This window comes from Pleurodeles waltl, chromosome 7, assembly GCF_031143425.1.
Source record: "Pleurodeles waltl isolate 20211129_DDA chromosome 7, aPleWal1.hap1.20221129, whole genome shotgun sequence".
Lineage (NCBI taxonomy): Eukaryota > Metazoa > Chordata > Amphibia > Caudata > Salamandridae > Pleurodeles > Pleurodeles waltl.
In genome coordinates, this window is record NC_090446.1 from 734,075,170 (window position 1) to 734,099,756 (window position 24,587).

Sequence of the window (24,587 nt, forward strand, 5' to 3'; positions counted from 1 at the left end):
TGATAGCTCGGGGAGGTGGCTCATCGCACATATCAATAATGCTGTTATCTCACTTACAATCTGTGTGGGTTATGCCCCGAATTTAGGCTACCCCTCCTTGTTCAATCATTTATTGATCAAACGCAGCACATGGCCTGACATGACTGTCGTGTAGGGATTAAAATCTAGTCATGATGCTGGAGGGGTGAACTCAACATCCATCTGCTATCCAGGGGAGGATGGCCAAGACACAGGCAGCTATTGAGCAGGTCTGTGGCACACATGTCCTGGTTGATGTCTGTCCGTTTTGTTGAGCTCATGAACCAGGTTTTATGTTTTATTCTAGTCCACATGGGGCATCCTACTGGTTGGATATGTTTTTCATTAGTCATAGTCTCCTGCCTGTATTGGACTTTAGGCTAAACCCATGGATCGTGTTGGATCTTAGTACACTCTCATTCTTTATCAAGCCTAGCTACATCACTAACCTCTTGCCCTTACGTAGATGGACCTTTGATTAAAAATTACTCCTGGATCCTCAATTTGTTAACTTTATAGGCACTGAGTTGAAGGACTTTATTCAGGCGAATATCGGGACAGCAAGGCTTACCATAGTCTGGCACGCCCTAAAGGCTTTTGCTCGGTGTCAGATTACAAGTTACGTGATTTGTAAAGGCAAGGAGGAATACGCTAAGGAGACTATGCTGTGGGGACAGCTTATTCGATTGGAATTGGAGCTTCATTGTGCCAAAGGCCCCCCATTTTTCAGAGCATTCCTTAAGGGCATTCCGAAAAATGACTTGTTTGCAAATAAAGTAAAAGAAAAGGATTTGGGATAGGCCATGCGCTAAATATCGTATTGTGTTTTGAGAACGCAAAGAGATGGGGCAGATAGTGGCTTTCAAATTAAAGGAAAAGAAAAACAGTAATTTGATTAGTGGCATAATAAATTCTATGGGGCAGGTGGTTACCAGAGGTCCTGCAATACTGGCAGTCTTTCAAGATTTTTATTCAGACTTGTATAGGGTAGAATCTGTTGCCACACAGAATATGAGAGATTGTGCAGACTTTGAAACTTGAGTCGGATCATGGAGGAGCAAAGAATATTAGACAGCACAATCACCAGGGAAAAGATTGAAACAGCTGTTATGTAATTGGCTAATGGTAAGCCTGCAGGGCTGGATGCTATTCCAACCAAATTGTATAAACATTGTAAAACTAATCTAGTTCCTCTGTTCACTGAGCTGGTCAACTCGCGGGCTTCCTTAAAATCAACTCCGCCTTCCTGGGGAGTTGCGTATGACTCTATTTGTGTGAAGAAGAAGAACGATCCTTTACACTGTGATTCACACCGGCTGATGTCTTTGATAAACTGTGACTCCACAATATATACTCGGGCCTCTTGAATCGTCTCACCGCTGTTATCACTACCCTGATAGAGCCAGTGCAGCACAGGTTTATTCCCTCCCTGGAGGCCAACTCCCATGTCATTCTTGCTATAACTGTATTAGATGTGGCAAGGGACTCAAATGGCTCCACAGGGATAATCCTGCTGGATGCAGAAAAAGCATTCAAAAGGGTCTTTTGGCAGTACCCGTGGACAGTTATGCCACAGATGGGACTAGGATCGGGTTTCAACACTAGCAGTATGTCATTATATTCGTCTTTGACTGCCCAGGTCTCATATATGGGGACACTCTCTGAGTCCATTCGGACCGGCAGGGAAACCAGTCAAGGCTGTCCTCTCCACTTCAATTTCCTGTGTATCTGGACCCATATATTCGTATATTAAAGATGGCTACTTCTATCCCACCATTGAGACTGCATAACTTTGAGGCTAAAGTTTTGTTCTAGCCAATGATTTTGCCATTCTTACATCATACCCCGGTAAAGGTGTTTCCTGCAATTGCAAGTGCAGTCACAGCTTTTGGGTAAATTTCAGATTATAAACTGAACGTCAGCAAAACAGAGGTCATCATCAACAAGAAATCTAAATTACCAGGCCCTTGTTTTGTAAAGTCATCTAAGTATCTGGATATTCAAATATCATTTGATGTGCATAATATTATAGCTCTGAATTATGACACATTGTATGTGGAATCCCTCCCTCTATTTAGGAAATGGGACAAACTTCATCTGGGTCAGATTGGGAGATGCAACATCATTAAAATTACCATATTGCCTGGTATTCATATCTAGTCCTTTATACTTATATAAAAGTTCACTTTATAAACTAGAAAGTAGCTGGCAAAAATTCATCTGGGCCTATAAAAAACCTTGTTGCACCACCCGTCACCTTTGACTGCCTCGCAGAGAGGGCAGGTTGGCACTACTATTCTTAAGGATTTTTTTTTGCGTGCATTTATGTTTTTGGCTTTCCACTGTAGTGGGGCTCAGTGCATGGGATTTTCCACAAGAATTAAGCTCCTACAAGGGATTATTGATACAGCCTACTTCAAACACATACGGTTCAAGACGTTATTGATCTATCATTGGGTCTGGCAGGCTATTTGTTTCAATCAATATACTTCAATGGGGAACAATTTTTATCTTCCACTCTCCTTCCAAGATAGTTTTCTCTGGTGTTGGGGTATAGTCAAAATTCAGTATTTAGGCAATGTTTTTAAGAATGGAACCCTTTTATCTTTTCAAGATACGTGTAGGGACTATTGTCTCCCCAAAACAGGGGCCTTTTGTTACCTACAACTAAAACAATGTGTGCTGCAGCTTTTGGACAGGGATATTAATATTAACCACAATTAATTTCTGGAGAGATTTATTAATTTTAGGAAGTGCGGCCTCATCCATGCATTCTATTCAATCTTGGGGCGTCAGGGGAGCATGGGCAATACATTTGAGGCACTCGCTTCTAAGTGGTCTCGACATCTACTGTGCAATGTTTCTGTGCTCAAAGTACGGTACGCCAATGCGTTGGCTCAGAGTACTCTCAATGTCTCTTGACTTAAGGCAAATTCTTTTAAAATTTTCAATGATACATATTACACACCACTTAAGATGCCTAAGTGGGGACTATGGGAACCATCGGTCTATTTTAGGTGTGATGCACATGAAGCGGGCAGAGTGCACATTTTTGTAACTTGTGGCCCTACAGTATTTACAGTTTTGGAACCAGGTGTTTGTAATGATAAATCAGCTATGTAAGACCAATGTTATTCCTGATGTAAAGAATGTGTTGTTTGGACACTCTCCTGATGTCCTGGTAGAGGTTGCTGGTGTGTTTTTGCTTTGCTGTAACTTCTGCAAGTCTCATGATTGCTCGCTCTTGGCTACAAAAGGAAGCTCTGTATTCTCTATCTTGGTTGTGGAAGTTCATATTTCTTTGTGGCCTGGAACTTGCAATTTTTGGATGTCAGTCATGTTGTCATAAGTTAAGGAAAATGTGGGAACTTGTCATGCAGGTAGTGCTGGATCACTCACCTGGTTGTGATTTGATGGTTTGAAACAATGGTGTTGTCATCAGGGATTGAGCTTTTTCTGGACTTGGGAATTGTTTCATTTTAATGATCATTGTCCAGTTTCTTTTTACTACTCTTATGTATGCTTGATGGTTCTTAAAAATTTACTATTTATGCATTCTTTAATGTTCTCCTTGGAATCATGCCACCTTTGTATACGGGATTATGTTTTTTTATTTAATGAATTCTTACTTCTCAATGAAAAAAAAGAATTGGTTGCTTTCCTGGTTTAAAAGCTAGTAACATTTGTTAAATGTCCTGATGATTTGTAATGATTTCTCTGATGGTGCAATTCAAATTAGTATGTACCCAAACTGTCAGAGACAGTCTCGTGTCCAACCAATTGTGCTCTGAGGTCAGTGTGGAGCGTACCTGAGTGTGGGGTGACAGTGTGTGGCGTACTCTGCTTGTGTCCATTTTGACTATTCGTAACAGTGGCATAAAATATAGAGGCTAAGGTTTCCGGTTCTATAGCTCATACGAGTATTAAAAAAACAATCCCTTTGATACCACATACACCAATACCTAACAACGTACACCAGTGTCACCACTATCAGTCTTTATAAATTCTGCAACTAATGCTGCTATTAATATTATATAAAATTATAAATAGCACCACCATTACCACCAGCAATACTACCAATAATATCACAACCAATACCATCAATACTACCACCACCAATACAATACAACCAATATCATCAATACCAAATTGCACCACAACCAAACACCACCTCTGTCAATATCACTAAACCTATTCCACCAACATAACTAATACCACCACTAACACTAATACCACTACCAGTATCACTACCAATAACAGACCACCACCATTACCACTTATATTGCTACCTTCATTACCACCTCCACCAATGCCACATAATAATCTCAACTACCATCACTTGTACACTATCATACATTGACAAAGATAATAGGTCTGGCATTAATGGTCACCACTGCCTCCCCACTCATCCATAACACACACAGACACAGTGCCACAGGCATGCTCTGAACTTCATGAAAAGATCTCTACCAACATCGAGATCCTTTATTCTTTTTGGACTCCACAGCTAACAGGCCGTCAGATTTCTTCACACTGTAGGATTTTTGAGATTTTTGAATCCAATTACATGCCAGCAGGATACCTTCAGCACATAGACTGACTACTTTACTACTCACGAGGATTGGAAAAAGGTTTTGTTGTACCTTGTAGAAAGGTTCATTCCAACAAGACCGAGGTTCATGATAAAACCACATTTCTTAATTTCATGATGCAGGATATTATTCTTCATCCAGGGTTTTTGTAGGGTAGTGGCTGATTATCTTTGATAGTGATGTGTGGTAAATAGCTGCTCTAATTACACCGAGCCATGCATAAGAACAAAAATCAAACGTTATGCTAGAAATAGGTATGATATACACAACCTCCAATAAAACATCAATGTCAACCCAGCACTAAAAACACATGCCCAGGTTTCATGTGTGCTTAGAGAAAAGTATCTGTATGGTAACATTCTCTGATATGTACATTCAGGTTGCAAAACACAGGTATTCAGTGCTCAGATGTCAGAGGAGTGACAAAACAAGTTTTGTGATTTTTACTGTTGTTATACTGATGCTACAACAATGAAACAGCTAGCCCTGAATCTTGGGCTCTGTTTGACAGTCATCTGCTGTCTCACCCATTTCTTTAGAGAATCGAGAGAGAGGAAGAATGCCTGATGGTGCTCTTGTGCCAACAATTATCATCTTCCTCATCAACAGTGGGTTTCTGCAAATGCAAGGGCAAAGAAATTCAGACCGTGTTAACAAATGTATTTTACAGAGACACTACCAATGCAACTCAAGATGTCTGCTCTCAATGTTCAATGGTTAATAGTGAATAAAGCAGGTGTTATCCACCTTAGGGTTCAGAGAGACATCTTAGACAACTTAATCTTCAGTTTCATCGTCTGTAGGATGTTAATACTCGGAACACCTCTTTCTGTTATTTATAGTAATTCATCTAGAATTCTATAGGTAATGCATGGGTCTTATATAGTCCAATTAGCGTGAATGCTGGATTCTGAATCTGGGTTACTCATTGCAATAACATAGCGATGGATTCCTGTTGTTGCTTCATCATTAGGAGAAGTGCATATATCTTGTGTGTATCACTGCCTCACCTGGGTCATCAAAGAGCTGACTGAAGTGGCTGGAAGCTGACTGGCTGTCTCATATGTCTTCTTCCACCTCTCTTGATTCTTCACTTGGGTCTTCACTGAGAGTGCCAGGGGTGTAACATCAGGGGAGGTGTTTTCGGTGTGATACCTCCAAATAAATAGATTTGTCCCATTGAGCCAGTCCCCAAGCCCCCCACGGCCCTTCTGCCTGTGCTGACAGCTCTGCCTGCATTCCTGATCCTGAGCCTGATTGCGACATCTCCGCTCCTATTCCTGATGGCGACAGCTCTACATGCATTCCTGAGCCTGATTTCGACAGCTCTGCCCACATTACTTAGACTAATTGTGTCTGCTGACCCCCCGCCAACACCTCCTTCACGTCACAGTTGCTCCTGCCCTCCCACCTTCCCCTCACCCCACCTCCCAGTATATATAATGGAGGCCATAGCATGGCCTCACAGTGGATGCATGCAGCGGGCGCGCCAATGGCACACTAAAGCCAAGCTCATCTGCGCCCATCTGTGCCTGGACAACTCCCAGCGCCAGGACCCCAGATCCTTCCACTCTTCACCGCTACACCACCAAGGCGCTCCAGGCCCTGAACGTCGGACACCCCATCAACAGCTGCTTCACTGCCTCCCCACGCTCAACCAAAGGACCCTTCACCTGCCTACACAGCTGTTTCTCCTGCAATGCGGGTCTACCTATGCACACTAACACCTGCACTGCACCAGTACAGAAGACTACGAACAACTAAGCACCACTCCAGTTCATCCTGCTAAACGCCCACTCCTTATGCATACACTCCACAGAAATCTGGGACACTATCACCACCCATGACCCGGACACCGCCTTCATCACCAAAACATAGCTAACACCCTCCTCAAACCCCGACATTGCCACAAGGACCCCAACAGCTACAAGATGATACACTGAGACTGCACCAACAAAAATGGCGGGGGCATCACCATCATCTTCAAGCAAACCATCCAATGCACCATCACCGATAATGACACAATCCATCAGAGAAACAAAGGTGCACCTCAACTTCGACTCCACACTGATGCCAACACCACGATGCAAGGCACCCTTACATACAGGCTCCCAGGACCATGCCCAGCCTTATGCAACGCCATTGCCAACCTCACACCCCCCTCACCATCGACTCCCTCCACGTCCTACTCAGCGATCTCAATTTCCACCTTAACAATTCCAACAACACCAACTCCACTTCCTTCATGGAGAATCTCAGCAACATCGGCCTCACCCAACTGGTCACCAAACCCATGCACAAAGCCAGACACCATCTTCACTTCTAGCAACAGGATGAATTTCACCCATGTGACTGAACTCACCTGGACCTACCATGTTATCGTCCACTATACTATCGCCAATTCCCAGTAGACCACCTGCCGGCACCTCAGCACCCCCCACAAAAGCTGGGGCAAGGTAACCGAAACCACACAACCCGGTCCACAGCAGACCTCAACATCAACCAGGCCATCGAAAACCAAATCCGCCAACAGAGTCGCCCCCTAAAACCAGCTAAAACCAAACAAACATCTCCAAGCCAGCGAAATGGCACACTCCGGAGCTCAGAAACACCAAACGCGACTGCCACCAAGTCGAAAAACTATGGCACGTGATCAAGGGTACCTCTGATTGAGCGGCCTAAAAGGCAGCCCTCAACAACTACCACCACCACATCAAGGCAGCAAAAAGAGCAGCAATTACTGCTCGCATCGATACCTCAGCCAACCACACAAAAGAAATCTTCAGAATCATCAAGGAATTATCTAACCTGATAACCACAGAGATCACCATCCACTCATCGCAGGAACTCTGTGACATCCTATCAGACTACTTCCACAGCAAGATCACTACCGTATACAACAATTTCACCTCCCAACCCTCCAACTCCAGCCTAGACAACATCTCTCAAGCAGTGAACACCAGCCACACAATAATCTCCTGGTCCCTGATTACCGCACAGACCACTGCAGCCATCATGTCATCCATCTACTCCGGGGCACCCACCGACCCCTGCCCCCACAAGCTTTTCAACCTCGGAGTCAACACTATTAGCACGGAACTAACCCACATACTCAACACCTCTACCTGCACTGCAACCTTCCTAGATGAATGGAAGCACGCATAGGTCAGACCCCTCCCAAACAAACCATCCACTGACTCCAGCGAACTCAAAAACGACAGACCAATTTCCCTGCCCCCCTACCTGGCCAAAGCGCTTGAGAAAGCCATCAACCAATAGCTCACTGACTACCTCGAATGAAAGCACCTGCTTGACACCTCACAATTAGGATTCTAGGCCGACCACAGCATGGAGACTGCACTGATCGCTGCCATGGACAACATCAGGAACCTCCTCAACCGAGGAGAGTCAGCAGCTCTGATGCTTCTGGACCTCTCCACAGCATTCAATACAGTCTCCCGCCATACTCTACTCTACAACACAGGCATTTAACAAAACGCCCTTAAGTGAGTCACCTCTTTCCCCCAGGCGGCATGCAGAGCATCTGCCTTCCTCCCTTCACTTCCACACCCAAAAACATCACCTGTGGCGTACCCCAAGGATACTCCCTCAGCCCAACCCTGGTCAACATCTACATGAACCCCTTCCCCTCCACAGACATCGTCAGATCCTATGCACTCAATATAGTCTCCTATGCCGATGACAAGACTCAACTAATCCTCTCACTCACTGAAGAACCCCACAACACCAAAGCCAACTTCCGCAATGCCATGACCAACGTAACCACATGGATGAAAAACATCTGCCTCAAGCTAAACACCGACAAAATGGAATTTTGATCTTCGGGAAGAACACCTCTGCTTTGGGACCAAAGCTGGTGGCCAGCAGAACTCGGACCAACACCCTCTCCATCAGTCCACACATGAAACCTCAGCATCATCCTTGACTGCCAACTATCCATGAATCGACAAGTAAACTCAGTTGCCTCCTCCTGCTTCTAAATCCCCGTATGCTCCGCTAAATCTTCAAATGTATCCCTACAGACACCAGAAAGACAGTCACACAAGCCCTGGTCACCAGCCGCCTCGACTATGGCAATGCTCTCAACACCGGAGTGTCCTCCAAGGTAAATAAAAGACTCCAGACTCTACGGAACACAGCAGCCAGACTCATCCTCAACCTCTACAAGCACTCAAGCATCACCCCACATCTCCGAAACCACCACTGGCTCCCGATCCAGAAGAGATGCCAATTCAAAATCACACTCACATACAAGGCTCTCCACAATCTATGGCCGTCCTACCTCAACCATCGACTGAGCTTCTTCGTCCCAGCAAGACAACTCCACTCCACCTCGCTAAACCTTGCACACACCCTACATCCATCGCAGCTGCAGGGGAAGCTGCTCTTTCTCCTACACAGCAGTCAAGTCCTGGAACAGCCTGCCCCTCCACCTCCGAACAACTCCCTCCCTGCCGGACTTCAGAAGGAGACTCAAGACATGGCTTTTCAACAGAGACACAGCAGCCACAGTGCCCAGATACCCTTAGGGGTGATTCTTAATTTGATAGATTGATCTAGAGGGCCCTGAGTCAATTCTGCTATGTCTGTGTTGGTTTTTCTCACTGATCTCATTGAACTAAGAAGTTCTAGTGTTCATTTTTTGGATTGGGAACTTAAAGATATATAGTTATGGGTTTACCAAAAAAGTAGTAAATTGCACTCATAGAAGTTCTCCTTGAATGGGTGCAAATTTACTAATTGTTGGAATACATAAACATTGGAAAGCTGAACCAGTCTCAGGTTTCCAGGCACACTACTGACAATAAAACTGCCAAAAGGTGATGGGACAAATGCTTGCAAACAGTCTATCAGCAATCTCTTTGGGTAGCATACCAGCCCACTGTTTTTGTCCCCTATGCCACTCTACATGGAAGCCCACCTAATGCAAATCACTGGAACACTCCATACCGAGACTTGGTCAATTGACCCATCCACCCTGCGGCCCACCATTTTTTAGTTGGGCAATTTGAGATTTACACCCTCTTAGTTTCACTGATTAGGTTATACTCCCGGAGAGCACAAGCCACACTAACTCTACCAACCACCACAGGCCCTCGCTGTGTAAATCTCTACAAACTGCACTGACAGGGAAAATTATGTCAGACTGACCTCATGCAGCCACTGTCATTGCAGTACCAGCTCTCTACTCAATATATAGCACAGAGTGTGGTCTCTGTGGAGAGGGGAGGGAATATGCAGAGGGTCATGTGTGAGGGTGGCAAGACTCAAGGCACAAAAGGGGAGGGTATTACAGAGGGTCAGTGGGAAGCCCGGCAGGACACCAATTAAGGGTTTTTTGTATGGAAGAAGTGTGTGGGGGATGGGATGCACAGAGGTTGGAGTGGAGTTGGTGGAAGGATGCCAGCAAGGGATTTGTCTGTGATTAGTATAAGGCTAAGGGAAGGGAAGACACAGAGTGGGAGAGTGGCAGGTATAGATTTTATGTATTATGGTGGGGGTTGATGTCAAGACACAAGGTAATATTCAGACTGGAAATGGGAACCTAATTCCACAGGTGGTTGAGGTGGGTGGTAGGACAGCTCATTGTGTGGGGCTCCTTGTAGCTCCTATATCCCTGTGCTGCTCTTGTGGCAGGGTAAGAAGATGGTGATTATGAGTTCTGAGTGTGATCATAGAAAACTCGAGCTTTGCTACTGTTGCCTATTTGATGTTACTCAGATCCCTTTATTGAAAAACATTCCCATTTTTCCAGGTCTCTCATCTAGAATTCTATATATTCTGGAAAGACTGTCTTTCAACCAAGAAATACATTCCAGACTTATAATAACGTGCTTGACGTGGCACGATAAAAAAAACAGATATTTAACCTATTGATGTTTAACATTTTTCAGTGTTCTGCATCTGAAAATGATTTTGGATACTGATAACTATTGGCCTGATTTGCAAGGTTAAACTTAAACGTTTGTGTAAATATACTATGTGTTAGAAATGGGGTCTTTGGTTGGCAGTCAGGTTACCCCCTGTCCAAGCAAGGACCCTCACTCTAGTCAGGGTAAAAGAGAATCACCCTCAGCTAACCCCTGCTTACCCCCTTGGTAGCTTGGCATGAGCAGTAGGCTTAACTTCAGAGTGCTAGGTGTAAAGTATTTGTACCAACACACACAGTAACTTAATGAAAACACTACAAAATGATACAACACAGGCTTATAAAAATAGGAAATATTTATCTAAACAAAACAAGACCAAAACGACAAACATCCACAATACATACCTCAAGTTATCACTAAAAATGCAAAAAGAGTCTTCATGTAGTTTTAAACACAGACTAACACTGTTAGCGTGAAAATGTACCTTGGGCGCATCAAAAATAATGCTGCACGGGCGAGTGTGCATCAAAAAGGGCTTGCGATGTGTGGATTTCACTCACGAGCGAGACCTTGCGTCGTTTCTCCTTTAGTCGGGTCGGGCATGATGTTTCTTCTCTCTGCAGGAGAGCGATTCATCGATCCGGTCAGTACTCTCGGATCCGGGCAGGCCTTGCATCATTTTTACACGCCCAGCAGTGTTTGCGTCGGAAATCCAGCTGCACAATGATCCGAAAACCACGCAGCGCGGGTTGCGATCTCACCAGCCTCTGTCAGCAATGCTGTGCGTCGTTTCTCCAGCCCCGAGCATCGATCGTCGGGTCGCGTTGCAGGTGAGCGTCAATTTTCAGCCGCGAAGCTGGCTGTGCGTCGATTTTCCAACCGCAGATCGGAGTTGCATCGATCCTTTCCCCGCACGGCATTCTGTGCGTTGGTTTCTTCCTCTTAGGCTGCCAGCTTCTCCTTTCAGGGTCCCAGGAACTGGATGGGCACAACTTGGCAGGATAGGAGTCTCTCCAGAGACTCCAGGTGCTGGCATAGGGAAGTTTTTGCTGTCCCTGAGACGTCAAACAACAGGAGGTAGGCTCTAAATCAAGCCCTTGGAGATCTTCACAAGAAGGAAGGCAACACAAAGTCCAGTATTTGCCTTCTTACTCTGGCAGAAGCAGCAACTGCAGGATAGCTCCACAAAGCACAGTCGCAGGCAGGGCAGCTCTTCTTCCTCAGCTCTTCAGCTCTTCTCCAGGCAGAGGTTCCTCTTGATTTCCAGAAGTGATCTACTTATTCAGGGGTTTGGGTGCCCTTCTTATACCCAGTTCTGCCTTTGAAGTAGGCCTACTTCAAAGGAAAGTCTCTCTTGTTTGTGAAATCCTGCCTTGCCCATGCCAGGCCCCAGACACTCACTAGGGGGTTGGAGACTGCATTGTGTGAGGGCATGCACAGCCCTTTCAGGTGTGAGTGACCACTCCTCCCCTCTCTCCTAGCGCAGATGGCTCATCAGGAAATGCAGACTACACCCCAGCTCCCTTTGTGTCACTGTCTAGTGTGAGGTGTAACCAGCCTAACTGTCAAACTGACCCAGAAATGGTATAAGCAAGAAAATGCTCACTTTCTAAAAGTGGCATTTTCAAACACACAATCTTAAAATCAACTTTACTAAAAGATGTATTTTTAAATTGTGAGCTCAGAGACCCCAAACTCCACATGTCCATCTGCTCCCAAAGAGAATCTACACTTTAATCATATTTAAAGGTAGCCCCCATGGTAACCTATGAGAGGGACAGGCCTTGCAACAGTGAAAAACGAATGTAGCAGTATTTTACTGTCAGGACATATAAAATACACTACTGTATGTCCCACCTTAACCATACACTGCACCCTGCCCTTGGGGCTACCTAGGGCCTACCTTAGGGGTGCCTTACATGTAAGAAAAGGGAAGGTTTAGGCCTGGCAAGTGGGTACACTGGCAAAGTCGAATTTACAGTTAAAACTGCACACACAGACACTGCAGTGGCAGGTATGAGACATGATTACAGAGCTACTTATGTGGGTGGCACAACCAGTGCTGCGGGCCCACTAGTAGCATTTGATCTATAGGCCCTGGGCACATCTAGTGCACTGTACTGCGGACTTACTAATAAATAAAATATGCCAATCATGGATAAGCCAATTACATACACATTTTGTATAGGAGAACTTGCACTTTAGCACTGGTTAGCAGTGGTAAAGTGCCCAGAGTAACAAAAACAGCAAAAACAGAGTCCAGCACACATCAACAACCTGGGAAATAGAGGCAAAACGTTAAGGGAGACCACGCCAAGGTTGAAAAGTCTAACACGTGCCCCCCCCCCAGCTGAAAGTGGGGAGCAACTACCCAACCTCATGGGAGTTCTCATCACTAAGGCCGAAGAACCTGGACAGACCATCAGCACTGGCGCGTTCTGTACCAGGACGGTGTTCCACCGTAAAGTCCATCCCCCGTAGGGAAATGGACCACCTCAACAGTTTTGGATTCTCACCCCTCATCTGCATTAACCATCTGAGGGGCCTGTGGTCGGTCTGAACCTGGAAGTGAGTCTCAAACAAGTAGGGTCTTAGCTTCTTCACCTCCCAAACCACAGCAAATACTTCACGTTCAATGGCACTCCACCTACGTTCCCTGGGAAGTAGCCTCCTGCTAATGAAGGCTACGGGTTGATCTAGGCCCTCTTCATTAAGCTGTGACAGTACTGCTCCAATACCATGCTCTGAGGTGTCTATTTGCACAACAAACTCCTTGAAGTAGTCAGGTGCCTTCAGCACAGGTGCTGTGCACATGGCAGCCTTCAGGCCACCAAAAGCGTTCTGGCAAGCCTCTGTCCAGATCACTTTCCAGGGTTGCTTCTTAGAAGTCAACTCAGTCAAGGAAGTAACAATGGTACCATACCCCTTGACAAACCTCCTGTAGTATCCTGTGAGACCTAAGAAGGCCCTCACTTCAGTCTGGGTCTTGGGAGGCTCCCAAGCCAGAATGGTATCAATCTTTGGCTGTAGGGGTGCCACCCGACCACTCCCCACCTGGTGTCCCAAGTACACCACAGAGCCCTGCCCTATTTGGCACTTGCTTGCCTTAATAGTGAGGCCTGCCTTCTGCAGGGCCTCTAATACTTTCCAGAGGTGTTGCAGATGTTCCTCCCATGTGGAACTGAAAACAGCAATGTCATCCAGGTAGGCGGCACTAAACTCATCCAGCCCAGCCAACACCTGGTGACCAACCTCTGAAAGGTGGCAGGGGCATTCTTTATCCCAAATGGCATGACTTTAAACTGAAAGTGTCCATCTGGGGTAGAGAATGCTGACCTCTCCTTGGCCCCCTCAGTTAAGGGAATCAGCCAGTACCCAGATGTTAAGTCAAACGTACTGAGGTACTTAGCAGCTCCCAACCAGTCAATGAGCTCATCAGCTCAGGGGATGGGGTGTGCGTCAGTCTTGCAGACCGCATTGAGTCCCCGGTATTTCACAAAGAACCTGAGTTCTGCAGTGGCACCAGGTGCAGCAGCCTTTGGGACCAATACCACTGGGCTGGCCCAACGACTGCTGGAGTGCTCAATAACGCCTAGGGTTAGCATTTTGGATAATTCATCCTTAATGCAAGCCCTGACCCTGTCAGTCACCCTGTAAACGTTTTGTTTAATGGGTACTGTCCCCAGTGTCCACATCATGTGTGCACAAGAATGTGACTCCTGGGATCAGGGAAAACAGTGAGGCAAACTGTCCCAGCACGTGGCGTCATAAAGGGCTTGCGATGCGTCGATTTCACTCACGAGCGAGACCTTTGCGTTGTTTCTCCTTTCGTCGGGTCAGGGCAGGTCGTTTCTTCTCTCTGCAGGAGAGCGATGCATCGATCCGGTCAGCACTCTCGGGTCCGGGCAGGCCTTGTGTCCTTTTTACACTCCCAGCGATTGTTGCATCGGAAATCCAGCTGCACTATGATCCGAAAACCACGCAGCGCAGGTTGCGATCTCACCAGCCTCCGTCAGCGATGCTGTGCATCGTTTCTCCAGCCTGGGGCACCGATCTTCGGGTCGCGTTGCAGGTGAGCGTCGATTTTCAGCCGCAAAGCCGGCAGCGCATCGATTTTCCAGCCGCAGATGGGAGTTGCGTCAATCTTTTCCCCGCACGGCATTCAGTGTGTGGATTTCTTCCTCTTAGGCTGCCAACTTCTCCTTTCAGGGTCCCAGGAACTGGATGGGCACCACTTAGCAGTATAGGAGTCTCTCCAGAGACTCCAGGTGCTGGCAGAGAGAAGTCTTTGCTGTCCCTGAGACTTCAAACAACAGGAGGCAAGCTCTAAATCAAGCTCTTAGAGATCTTCACAAGAATGAAGGCAACACAAAGTCCAGTCTTTGCCTTCTTATTCTGGCAGAAGCAGCAACTGCAGGATAGCTCCACAAAGCACAGTCGCAGGCAGGGCAGCTCTTCTTCCTCAGCTCTTCAGCTCTTCTCCAGGCAGAGGTTCCTCTTGGTTTCCAGAAGTGTTCTAAAGTCTGTGGTTTTGGGTGCCCTTTGTATACCCATTTTCTCCTGTGAAGTAGGCCTACTTCAATGGAAAGTCTCTCTTCTTTGCGAAATCCTGCCTTGCCCAGGCCAGGCCCCAGACACTCACCAGGGGGTTGGAGACTGCATTGTGTGAGGGCAGGCACAACCCTTTCAGGTGTGAGTGACCACTCCTCCCCTCCCTCCTAGCACAGATGGCTCATCAGGAAATGCAGACTACAAGCCAGCTCCCTTTGTGTCACTGTCTAGTGTGAGGTGCAACCAGCCTAACTGTCAAACTGACCCAGACAGGGAATCCACAAACAGGCAGAGTCACAGAAATGGTAAAAGCAAGAAAATGCTCACTTTCTAAAAGTGGCATTTTCAAACACACAATCTTAAAATCAACTTTACTAAAAGATGTATTTTTAAATCGTGAGCTCAGAGACCCCAAACTCCACATGTCCATCCGCTCCCAAAGGCAATCTACACCAGATTAACCTATGAGAGGGACAGGCCTTGCAACAGTGAAAAACGGATTTAGCAGTATTTTACTGTCAGGACATATAAAATAAATTACTATATGTCCTACCTTAACCATACACTGCACCCTGCCCTTGGGGCTCTGTAGGGCCTACCTTAGGGGTGCCTTAAATGTAAGAAAATGGGAGATTTAGGCCTGGCAAGTGGGTACACTGGCCAAGTTGAATTTACAGTTAAAACTGCACGCACAGACACGGCAGTGGCAGGTCTGAGACATGATTACAGAGCTACTTATGTGGGTAGCACAACCAGAGCTGCAGGCCCATTAGTAGCATTTGATCTATAGGTCCTGGGCACCTCTAGTGTACTGTTCTAGGGACTAACTAATAAATCAAATATCCCAATCATGGATAAGCCAATTACATACACATTTTTTATAGGAGCACTTGCACTTTAGCACTGGTTAGCAGTGGTAAAGTGCCCAGAGTAACAAAAACAGCAAAAACCGAGTTCAGCACACTTCAACAACCTGGGAAACAGAGGCAAAAAGTTAAGGGAGACCACGCCAAGGATGAAAAGTCTAACACTGTGTTTTGGTATTCACAAACTACGAATTACTGCAAAGGCCCCGTAGTCGTGGCAGTGAAATCTGCACATAAAAAAGATAAGCCTCTCCTATCTTTTTTACTTTTGGAGTTCTGTGTTCCCAGCTGCTGAGTCTCTGCAGCAAAGTTACTATTAAATCGTAGTTTGTGAATACCAAAAAGTGGAAACTTACTCAAAAGTATAAGTTTACTCTTGTGAATCAGGCCCCCACTGTTTTATCCAACTCAGTGCTGTAGAATATGTTGGAACAGCATGAGTAAGTCTTGGAAACAAAGATGCTCATATTATTACAGGAAAGAGAAGCAGGTAAAGCTGTTGTGCTTCTCTGAAGGGTTTATCAATGGAAAGTAGTCCTCAGTTCAGAGTGTGTTTATTGAAAATGTATTACCTTTTGTACATTTTGGAGTTTTTTTTTTTTTTTTTTAAATGCAAAAGGAGCTTTATAGGTGAAAGGTGGCGATAGTGTGGTGTGGGACAGACAATCTCACACTTTTAGCTCTATGGGCATTATTTCAACATTTACATATTGTTTTCTTGTCCCCTGCTGTCACTGAGATCCTTTGCACTTTCACTATAGGAGGCCACATATTACAACTTAGTTACTCCATCTTCTGACTAGGCCTGCTGTGCTATGTGGAGTTATGAGAGTGCGTAAGTCGTGCTGTTTGCGCTGATTTTCAGCGCCAGAAGTTTCTTCCTGCCGTAAAATCTGTACGAACGGCATCAAGAGGAGAGCCAGCGGGCGCTAGCTTCTTTCTGCAGCTCGAGTCGATTTTCTACTAGAGCAGAAGCTTTCTCAACGCAAGCAGCAGTTTTCTCAATGCAGGTGGGCACAACCTGCCGCGATCGCCCGCGTTCATAAATCTCGCTCGCCAACTTAGTGATTTCTCTCGCTCGTAACTTAACTTTGGTGAGCCGCATGAGAGAAAAAAATTCCACTCCACATCACTTTGTGCAGTTTTTCGGAACTCCTTGCTCCAGGCAGAGCGCAGAGTGGGCAAAGCTCTGCAAACTCTGCCAGCAGAGCAGAATTCTTCGCCCACCCCTACTTAGGACTACTTCAGGCTAGTTGCTCAATTTTGGGACATTCACTAATGCACACAGGCAATACTACGTGAGCAAGTAAAAAAACACATGTGAAAAGAAAAGCTTGGATACATAAATAAGCACCAATCAAACAGTAATTCAGCTGATAACTAAAACATTGCAAAATATTCAGCTGATAACTAAAACATTGCAAAATAGAAGAATGAACATTTAATCGTCCAATAGCCATCTACTAGCCCCTATATGTAACTAATGCTCACAAAGTAAGGGTGACGGCAGATGTTTAAGAAAGTGAATAGGGGAATACATCTGATTTCCAAAACTAGGATAAAAATAAAGGAACGAGTATTTACAGAAAAATGTTACATCACATAAATGATGTACTTTCACTAGCAACTCACTGTATTCTGAAAACAGAAGTTTGCGTGTGAAGCAGGTGACCACAACCTTTTATTCACATGACAGTTGTCTGAATTCAGTCGTTAAGAAAAGCTCGAAGAAGCTACTTCAAGTTCCCTCGCGCTAACCTCACGAATGCACTTTCATATCGGAATGACTCTACGCTGGTCTTGCTTGAAAGAACTTTACTTAAACCCTTATGTCTGTCTATTCATCAATTTGTCTTTGTGCGCAAATCGTCTTCTCTTATGCGCCCATTTTTGGTTTAACACAAGGGTGGTGAAGCAAAGCCAAGTCAGAAAGGAGACAAAGGTCGGAGGTGGGAATACAAAGTTGTCATGGCAATTTTTCCTCAGTGTCATGGTTAAGCCTTGGAATTCACCATTGCACTGGTGCACTGATCCACAGCTTCCCTCTAAAGATAATCTCTTCTGGATGTTTCGGCACTCCCTTTTCTGAATCTCTGTAAACAAATCTGACCGCTGTTACCAAGGAAACTACAGAGAGATGAAGTTATCGTTAACACTACTGTACGTTAATACACTTATTTAGCTGTTTGTGTCATTGCTTTGTTTTTTTCTTCAAAAACACTGTTGCCAACTCAAAAAGACATTCATAAGTATGTGAACTAGTGCTCCTGTAATAGGGAGTTGGACATTTTGGGGCCACTTCTAAAAATGGCATTTATGGGTCTGTGAATTAGCAGTTCTGCATATCTACTTTACACACTTAAAAATGTCTTTGTGAATCGTCCCCACTGTTTTTAATAGAGGTAGACAGTATGCCTTGCACGAAATACTTAGCAGAACCTCTATAAGATAAGGTAGCACAGTATAATGTGACATAACATTCTTTACAGCTGTAATCTGACAAAAACACATTTCTTTATGGGAAGAAAATAATATACAAACTACAAATCTGTTCATGATAAAACTGAATTATTTGTATATTCAGGAAGTTTTTCACCCAGGGGTTTCGAGTAATATAGATAAAGTGTAGGATGTCACACCATGTAATAAACCCTTGTTGACAGATGCTAATCTCTGGTGTTATGCTATGAGTCCTATTTCCAAACAATACCCATTCATTTTTGTGTTAAACTTAAAACAAGTATAGTATAATCTTTGTATCTGAAATTAGACCGATGTATTTTTTAATTTTTACAAGCCGCCGCCTTTTACTTGTTTATTATTCACCCTTTAGCTATGGCCTTTCTACATTTTTCTTTTGTCCCTGCCACGTACTTTTGCACTGATGGATCAGTAGCACACCACTTAGAAACGAATGATTCCTGGAAAGTGTATATCTCTGAAGAAACAAAAAAGTGTGTTGTCATTGCTGTGATGAAAGTGATTCTCCTGGGCAGAAAGAAGCCATATTTGAGGAAAGGATTTCGGCTCGCTGAGAGAACTGATGATTGCTGAGATTTTGCTGCACAAGAAAGGTAAGGTACTAGTGTTGGAACCATCAACACAAGACTGAGATGACTACCTTGTGGTCTGCGCCAGCATCAATCTAAAGTAACAGTTTGTGGAAAACAATGGACAGAGCGCTCCTGTAATCGGGGGTGCAGCTTCTTTAGGACCCATGACCACCGTGGCCCGAGCCCTGGATGAAGGCTGGCAACATGCTGGCCAATGAGGACTTCCTGCCCCGCACATTGTGAGACGCAGGGTAAGGGGGCAGCAGAGGTCCAGATTCGTGCTGGAAGCGAGCCCCTTCCCCCAATATTTAGGTGCCCCCCCCCCCCAGCCTTTGCCTTTGCCTTTTCGCAGAGTGAGCATTGAAAGCAGGTTCCCCAGAATAGCCTATAGGTAGGGTCCAGCAGTCCTGAACCAACCACAGGATGTACAACCCTGCTTGGGGGCTGGGGCGCCCAGATCACTGGGGTAGGAATGGGGCTGTAGCTCCTGGTCACCTCTTTGCAGCCCCTCAGGCAGCTGGGTGTTTGGGGGGACAGTGCCCTGGCTTGAGGACAAGGGACACCAAGGTGAGACCGCCTCCCACAGATGCAGGTGGTTTAACTTGGGTGGTCCAATGGCATTGGGATTGCGGAAGGTCTCTGGTGTTGTGGGGGGTTTGGAATCAATCAATATACTGCTTCTTAGTATTATTCAATTTTAGTTTCACTAGTACTTAATTCTTAATGATATGTTGCTAAAGTATGACAAATATGTTTGCATGAGACATTTTTCTCATAGGAGTAATTTTGGCTGTTCTCACTTGAGTTCTTTGCTTGACTGTAATAAACTGTTCCACCCAAATTCAAGATCCCAGTATTTCTGTTGGTGCCTCATATGGGTTGTATTGGGGCTGGGGACAATCTGGGGGTATCTGAGTCCTAATGAACTGTAGCCTTTACTCACTCCCACTCTGGCCTCCCACCCATTAAATCAAGCCTATTGACAATTTGAATGATAAGCCCCAAGTAGGGCAAAACTAGTCCAGGATTGCTTGTGTTCCGATCTAGGGAGGACCTGGCCTGGCAGTTTCGACTGGACTGTTTCCATTAGAGCAGCGTCAAGATTGATTTGCACATGGCTGGGTCTAAACTGAAGCGGTATGGTGGGCAAAAAACAATGGATTGTGATGTGAACCCAAGCAATTATCAGTGGCTGAGAATAATTCAAGCTTCCATCCATCACTTTTTGTATACTTTGATCTATAAAAGAAAAGGTATACTTTCAGCTGCCCTTCAAAACATTAATGGAGTCTCCAAATAGCTTATCCTACTATATTTGAATGAACAAATTGATGAGTGGCAAACCGAATTGATCTGAGCTGTACCAATCATAAACCGTCTAGGATATGACTTTCTACCTTCTTTTCATGTATTTATTTTTTGAACCTTTTATAAAGTGTTGATACGGCCAAAGGGCACAAAAGAGTACTGGGTACATGCAGGAACGAGGGGAAGGACAAGTGGGGTGACAGTCATTCAAGATTGAATGCTTGGAGCAATAGGTGGGTGTTCAGATACTTTTGAAAAGAGCCGAAGTTAAAATAATGTCAGTGTTATCTTGTGAGGGAGTTCCATAGGAAGCAGTCTTGACGTTGCAGAGATATTCATCCACACTATCTTAATTTAAATGGGTGTAAAATTAGATGGTTGGAGGAGGCCAACGTTAGGCAATATAGGGAGGCGTATTTTGAAAGGTTGACTGGACCTGTGCCATGTAGAGAAATGTGTGCGATAGATTTTCAAATTAGAGCAAGATCTCTTAAACCTTGCAGATGTGTTTTTTAAATAATTCAGAAATGTAAATATTGCATGAACCCTTAATAAACTGAAAGCTTCGACTTGTAAATGCACATATTGTCACCCCATATCATTTCTCACAGTGTCATCTGCACCTTCACCTTGCACTATTGTTTCGTGCCACCACTGAAACTGATGTTTTCTTGTAAATGAGTGATTACAGGTGAACTTGCAGAATGTATAAATAATAGGAGGATTTAATTATTACACACAGGTTCTCTCAGCATCCATTACATATTTCTCTCTTGTTCCCACACAGTGATCTTAAATGGTTTCTCAAAAAAGCTTGTTGGTGTTCTCTAAGTGGACACAGCATCTCTCATTAGTGGAAGGTAATTGGAGGAATCTTATGAGTGAGTCCTGGATGGAGGGAGTGGGAGCAGCCGAGGGACTGTTTTGAGGAGGCATGTGAGCGATTCTGAGAGTGATGTGTAAGGATTTGTTGCTGAGCGATGGAGGGGATGCCGCTTGGTGTGTCGTGCGAGAGGCTGGCGGTAGGCGAACGTTGGAAGAAGGCTGCAGGTTAGCTGCTGAGTGAGTGCTGGAAGGCATTGTGGTCTAGCTGCTCCCTAGTCAGAGCTGTAAAGAGACTGCAGGATAACTGAGTGAGTTCTTGAGGAGCCCGCCGAGTAACTGCCAAGTGGGTTGTGGAAGACCGCTGCCGTGTAGATGCTGCTGAGTTGAAGCTGGAAGGAGGCTGCAGGGCAGCTGCTGAGCCGGTACTTGAAGGAGGCGGACGATGGCACTGGGATTTGGTCTGGGAGGGCGTTGAGAGAGCAGCGGGGTTAGTTGCTTGAAAGAGCGTGAGGTACAGAATGCGCACTGGAAGGAGACTGGCAGGGGCTGCTGAGTGACTGCTGGAGGGAGGCAAGTGGGTTACTGCGGAGTCAATGCGATTATGTGACTAGGTTTATGAGTACCTACTAGCGCGAAGCTACAGGAGGTTTTGGGGTGAGGCATGTTGTGTACTCCTGCTCTCACTTAACGGTGCAGGAGAGTTCTTATAGTGCTGAAGCCAGGGAGTAAGCAGTACGATCAAGTTAGCGCTAGAGCCTTCCTGATGTGCAGGGTTGGCGCTCTGGGTGGTGTGAGAGCCGCGGAGACGTGTGGTGTAAGAGTTTTGAGTAGTGCTGAAGCCGGGGAGCAGGGCAAAGCAAGTGCTGCAGTTGGTGATGGAACGGGGCTAGGGTAGCGCCGGGGTTGGGGGGGCGCTGGATTCCAGGGGCAGTGCAGGTTTGGTTCGTTTAGCAATGCTGAGCCGGGCTGCAGCGCATAGCTGGTGTTTAGGCACTAATTTGGCCAGGGAGCTGTGTAGTCGCGATGCTTCGACATTACACATAGTAGTCAACGCACAGAGGAACAGTTCAGGCGCTATGGGCGAGCACTGAGCCGGAGCAGTCTAGGCGCTTTATACACGGCAACAACTCCCCACGAAGCACGGACGTCGGACATTAACTTACTTTGCAGCATCGCCTCGAGCATCTTCCTGTCCACCCTGAACCGCTCCTCCTCCAGCAGCAGGTGCCCGTCGGGGGAATCTGAGTCCGGGCTGGCGGAGCACGGCGAGTGGCCTCGCTCCTGGCCGAAGTCCCCGGCGCCATGAGGCGCTTCCTCCGCACTCATTCTGCCGCCACCTCCAGCGGTCTCTCCGGGATGCTGGGCTCCTCTGGCTTCTTCCGGAGCTCTCATTGTGTCCGCAGACAGCAGAAGCAGACGATAAATCACCCGAGCACGGCTCCCACTCCCCCGGCCCAGCCGAGGCTCATTAGCATGAGGCTATCTGCCTGTGCACACACGCACTTATCTGCGGCCTCGCGCGCACCTCTCTGAGAGCTTGGCACCTGTCTGCAGGGCGCTGCTGTGACACCCGCCGGCCTCCTAGTCAGTGGGCGGCCGCTTCACACTTGCCTACTCGCGTTTCTTTGAAGGATGTATTGGCACATTATCCAGTTTCTCACCAGCCTCCATGAACTCCTCCTCTTACCAAACTAACACCGACATTATACCTCCGCCACAATTTTCTCCATTTCCGATAACTAAGTTCCGAACACCTGTAGTTTCTGGGTGGCCGAGTGTGCTCTCCGCATACCTTCGTAATATGACTTCGGATTAGAAAAGTGAGTGCACTTTCAGGGACACTTTTCATTCAAAATAACGCTCATTGTAGAACTAAGAAACTGCAGAAGCGCGATATGATTGCAGGTCTCAATGATACATATTATTATTAATTTTGGACAGGGTCGTAGCTTGGTTAGTAAAATGGGGTGGGGGCGTTGGAGGGGTTTGAGCTACAGAATTTCCAACAATCAGGGTTTCCAACAATCAGGTTGACATATGATTTTAAAATACATTACACTACAAGCAGGGTGCACAGGGGGCAGTGGGAAGGGAGAGGAATGTGGTTTGATAGGGTTACTAAGGGACTGATTTAGAGTTTGGCACAGGGGGCTACTCCTTCACAAACTTGACCGATATCCCATCTGCCTTATTACATCCCATAGTAGCCTATCAGTGCACTTCAGTTCACACACTCCAAGCCCTCAGCTGTGCCAGTAACCCCACACACGATGTCTGCCAGAGCACCTCAGTTATTCCAGTCTGTGCTCTCTGCTTCTCCAGTACTGGGACCTCGGGCGCAGCTCCATCAGTGCACCTCAGTTCACACACTCCAAGCCCTCAGCCATGCCAGTGCCAGGAACCCCACAAACACTGTCTGCCAGAGCACCTCAGTTATTCCAGTCAGTACTCTCTGCTTCTACAGTACTGGGACCTCGGGTGCAGCTCCATCAGTGCACCTCAGTTCACACACTCCAAGCCCTCAGCCATGCCAGTGCCAGGAACCCCACAAACACTGTCTGCCAGAGCACCTCAGTTCTTCCAGTCAGTACACTCTGCTGCTCCAGTACTGGGACCTCAGGCACATCTCCATCAGTGCACCTCAGTTCTACCCCGGCGAGGTCACTTCCTTTCCTATACTGGGACTCCACTCACAGACAGTTCCATTACAGCAGTTCAGTTCTAATATTCAGTCCCACTGCCAAGCCAATACTGGACCCAAAAGAGTGAAACACAGCTCAGTCAGTGCACTTCGAGTTTAATATCCAACGCTACGTCATCTGTTGATGGGAACCACCACAGCTCCTCCAGAACCCATCAATTATAACATTCAGTGCATATTACATCTCATTACTAAGGCTCACACACACCTTCTTTTTACCATCTGTATGTGGCAGCCACCAGTTGCTTGTTGGGACCCAAAGTGTCAAAGTGGTTTTCCCATTCTGTGGGAAATGTGTCAGTACATACATGCCCTGGTTCTTTGGTTGCTTGTTTTTCTCACCATCTCTCTTTTTTAATCAAATACAATTTTTCTCTTTCTATTCGCACTTCTTTCATTATGTTTTCCTTGCTATCATTCATTCGCTAGCTTCCTTCCCTTTTTTCTTTTGTCTCACACGTTTGCTCTATTACTTCTCTTAGTTGTGCTTTCATTTTCTCGTTCTTTCTTTCCCTTCTTTCATTATTTCTTTGCGTCCTCATTCTCTTTCTTCCTTTTAGCTTTCACTTCTCTTTTTCTGCCCCATCTGCTTTCTCTCTGAAGGCCTATTTATCAATGGAGCAACAGGTGCAGTGGCACCAGTGCCCAGAGACCTTCAGACCTCACTCAACTCTAATTACTGCCCTGTTTTCCTACCAAATTCCAGTCAACCATTTTTCTTTCTTACTCAAGGGCCCATGACACAGTTACTATGCCACTAGTCCTCTCCCGACTCCCTCTTT

At 45.9% G+C, this 24,587-nt stretch overlaps 1 protein-coding gene across 1 annotated transcript in view; it reads right to left on the reverse strand.

Annotated features, from left to right (window-relative positions):
* LOC138245536 (protein bicaudal C homolog 1-A-like) overlaps positions 1 to 22,619 on the reverse strand; it is a 275,979-nt gene extending 253,360 nt beyond the window's left edge. Inside the window, exon 1 of the mRNA XM_069199212.1 lies at positions 22,268 to 22,619. Coding sequence (XP_069055313.1) covers positions 22,268 to 22,496 — 229 coding nt within the window. The 5' untranslated portion in view covers positions 22,497 to 22,619. The remainder of the gene's footprint in view (positions 1 to 22,267) is intronic.
* Between the last annotated feature and the right edge of the window lie 1,968 nt (positions 22,620 to 24,587).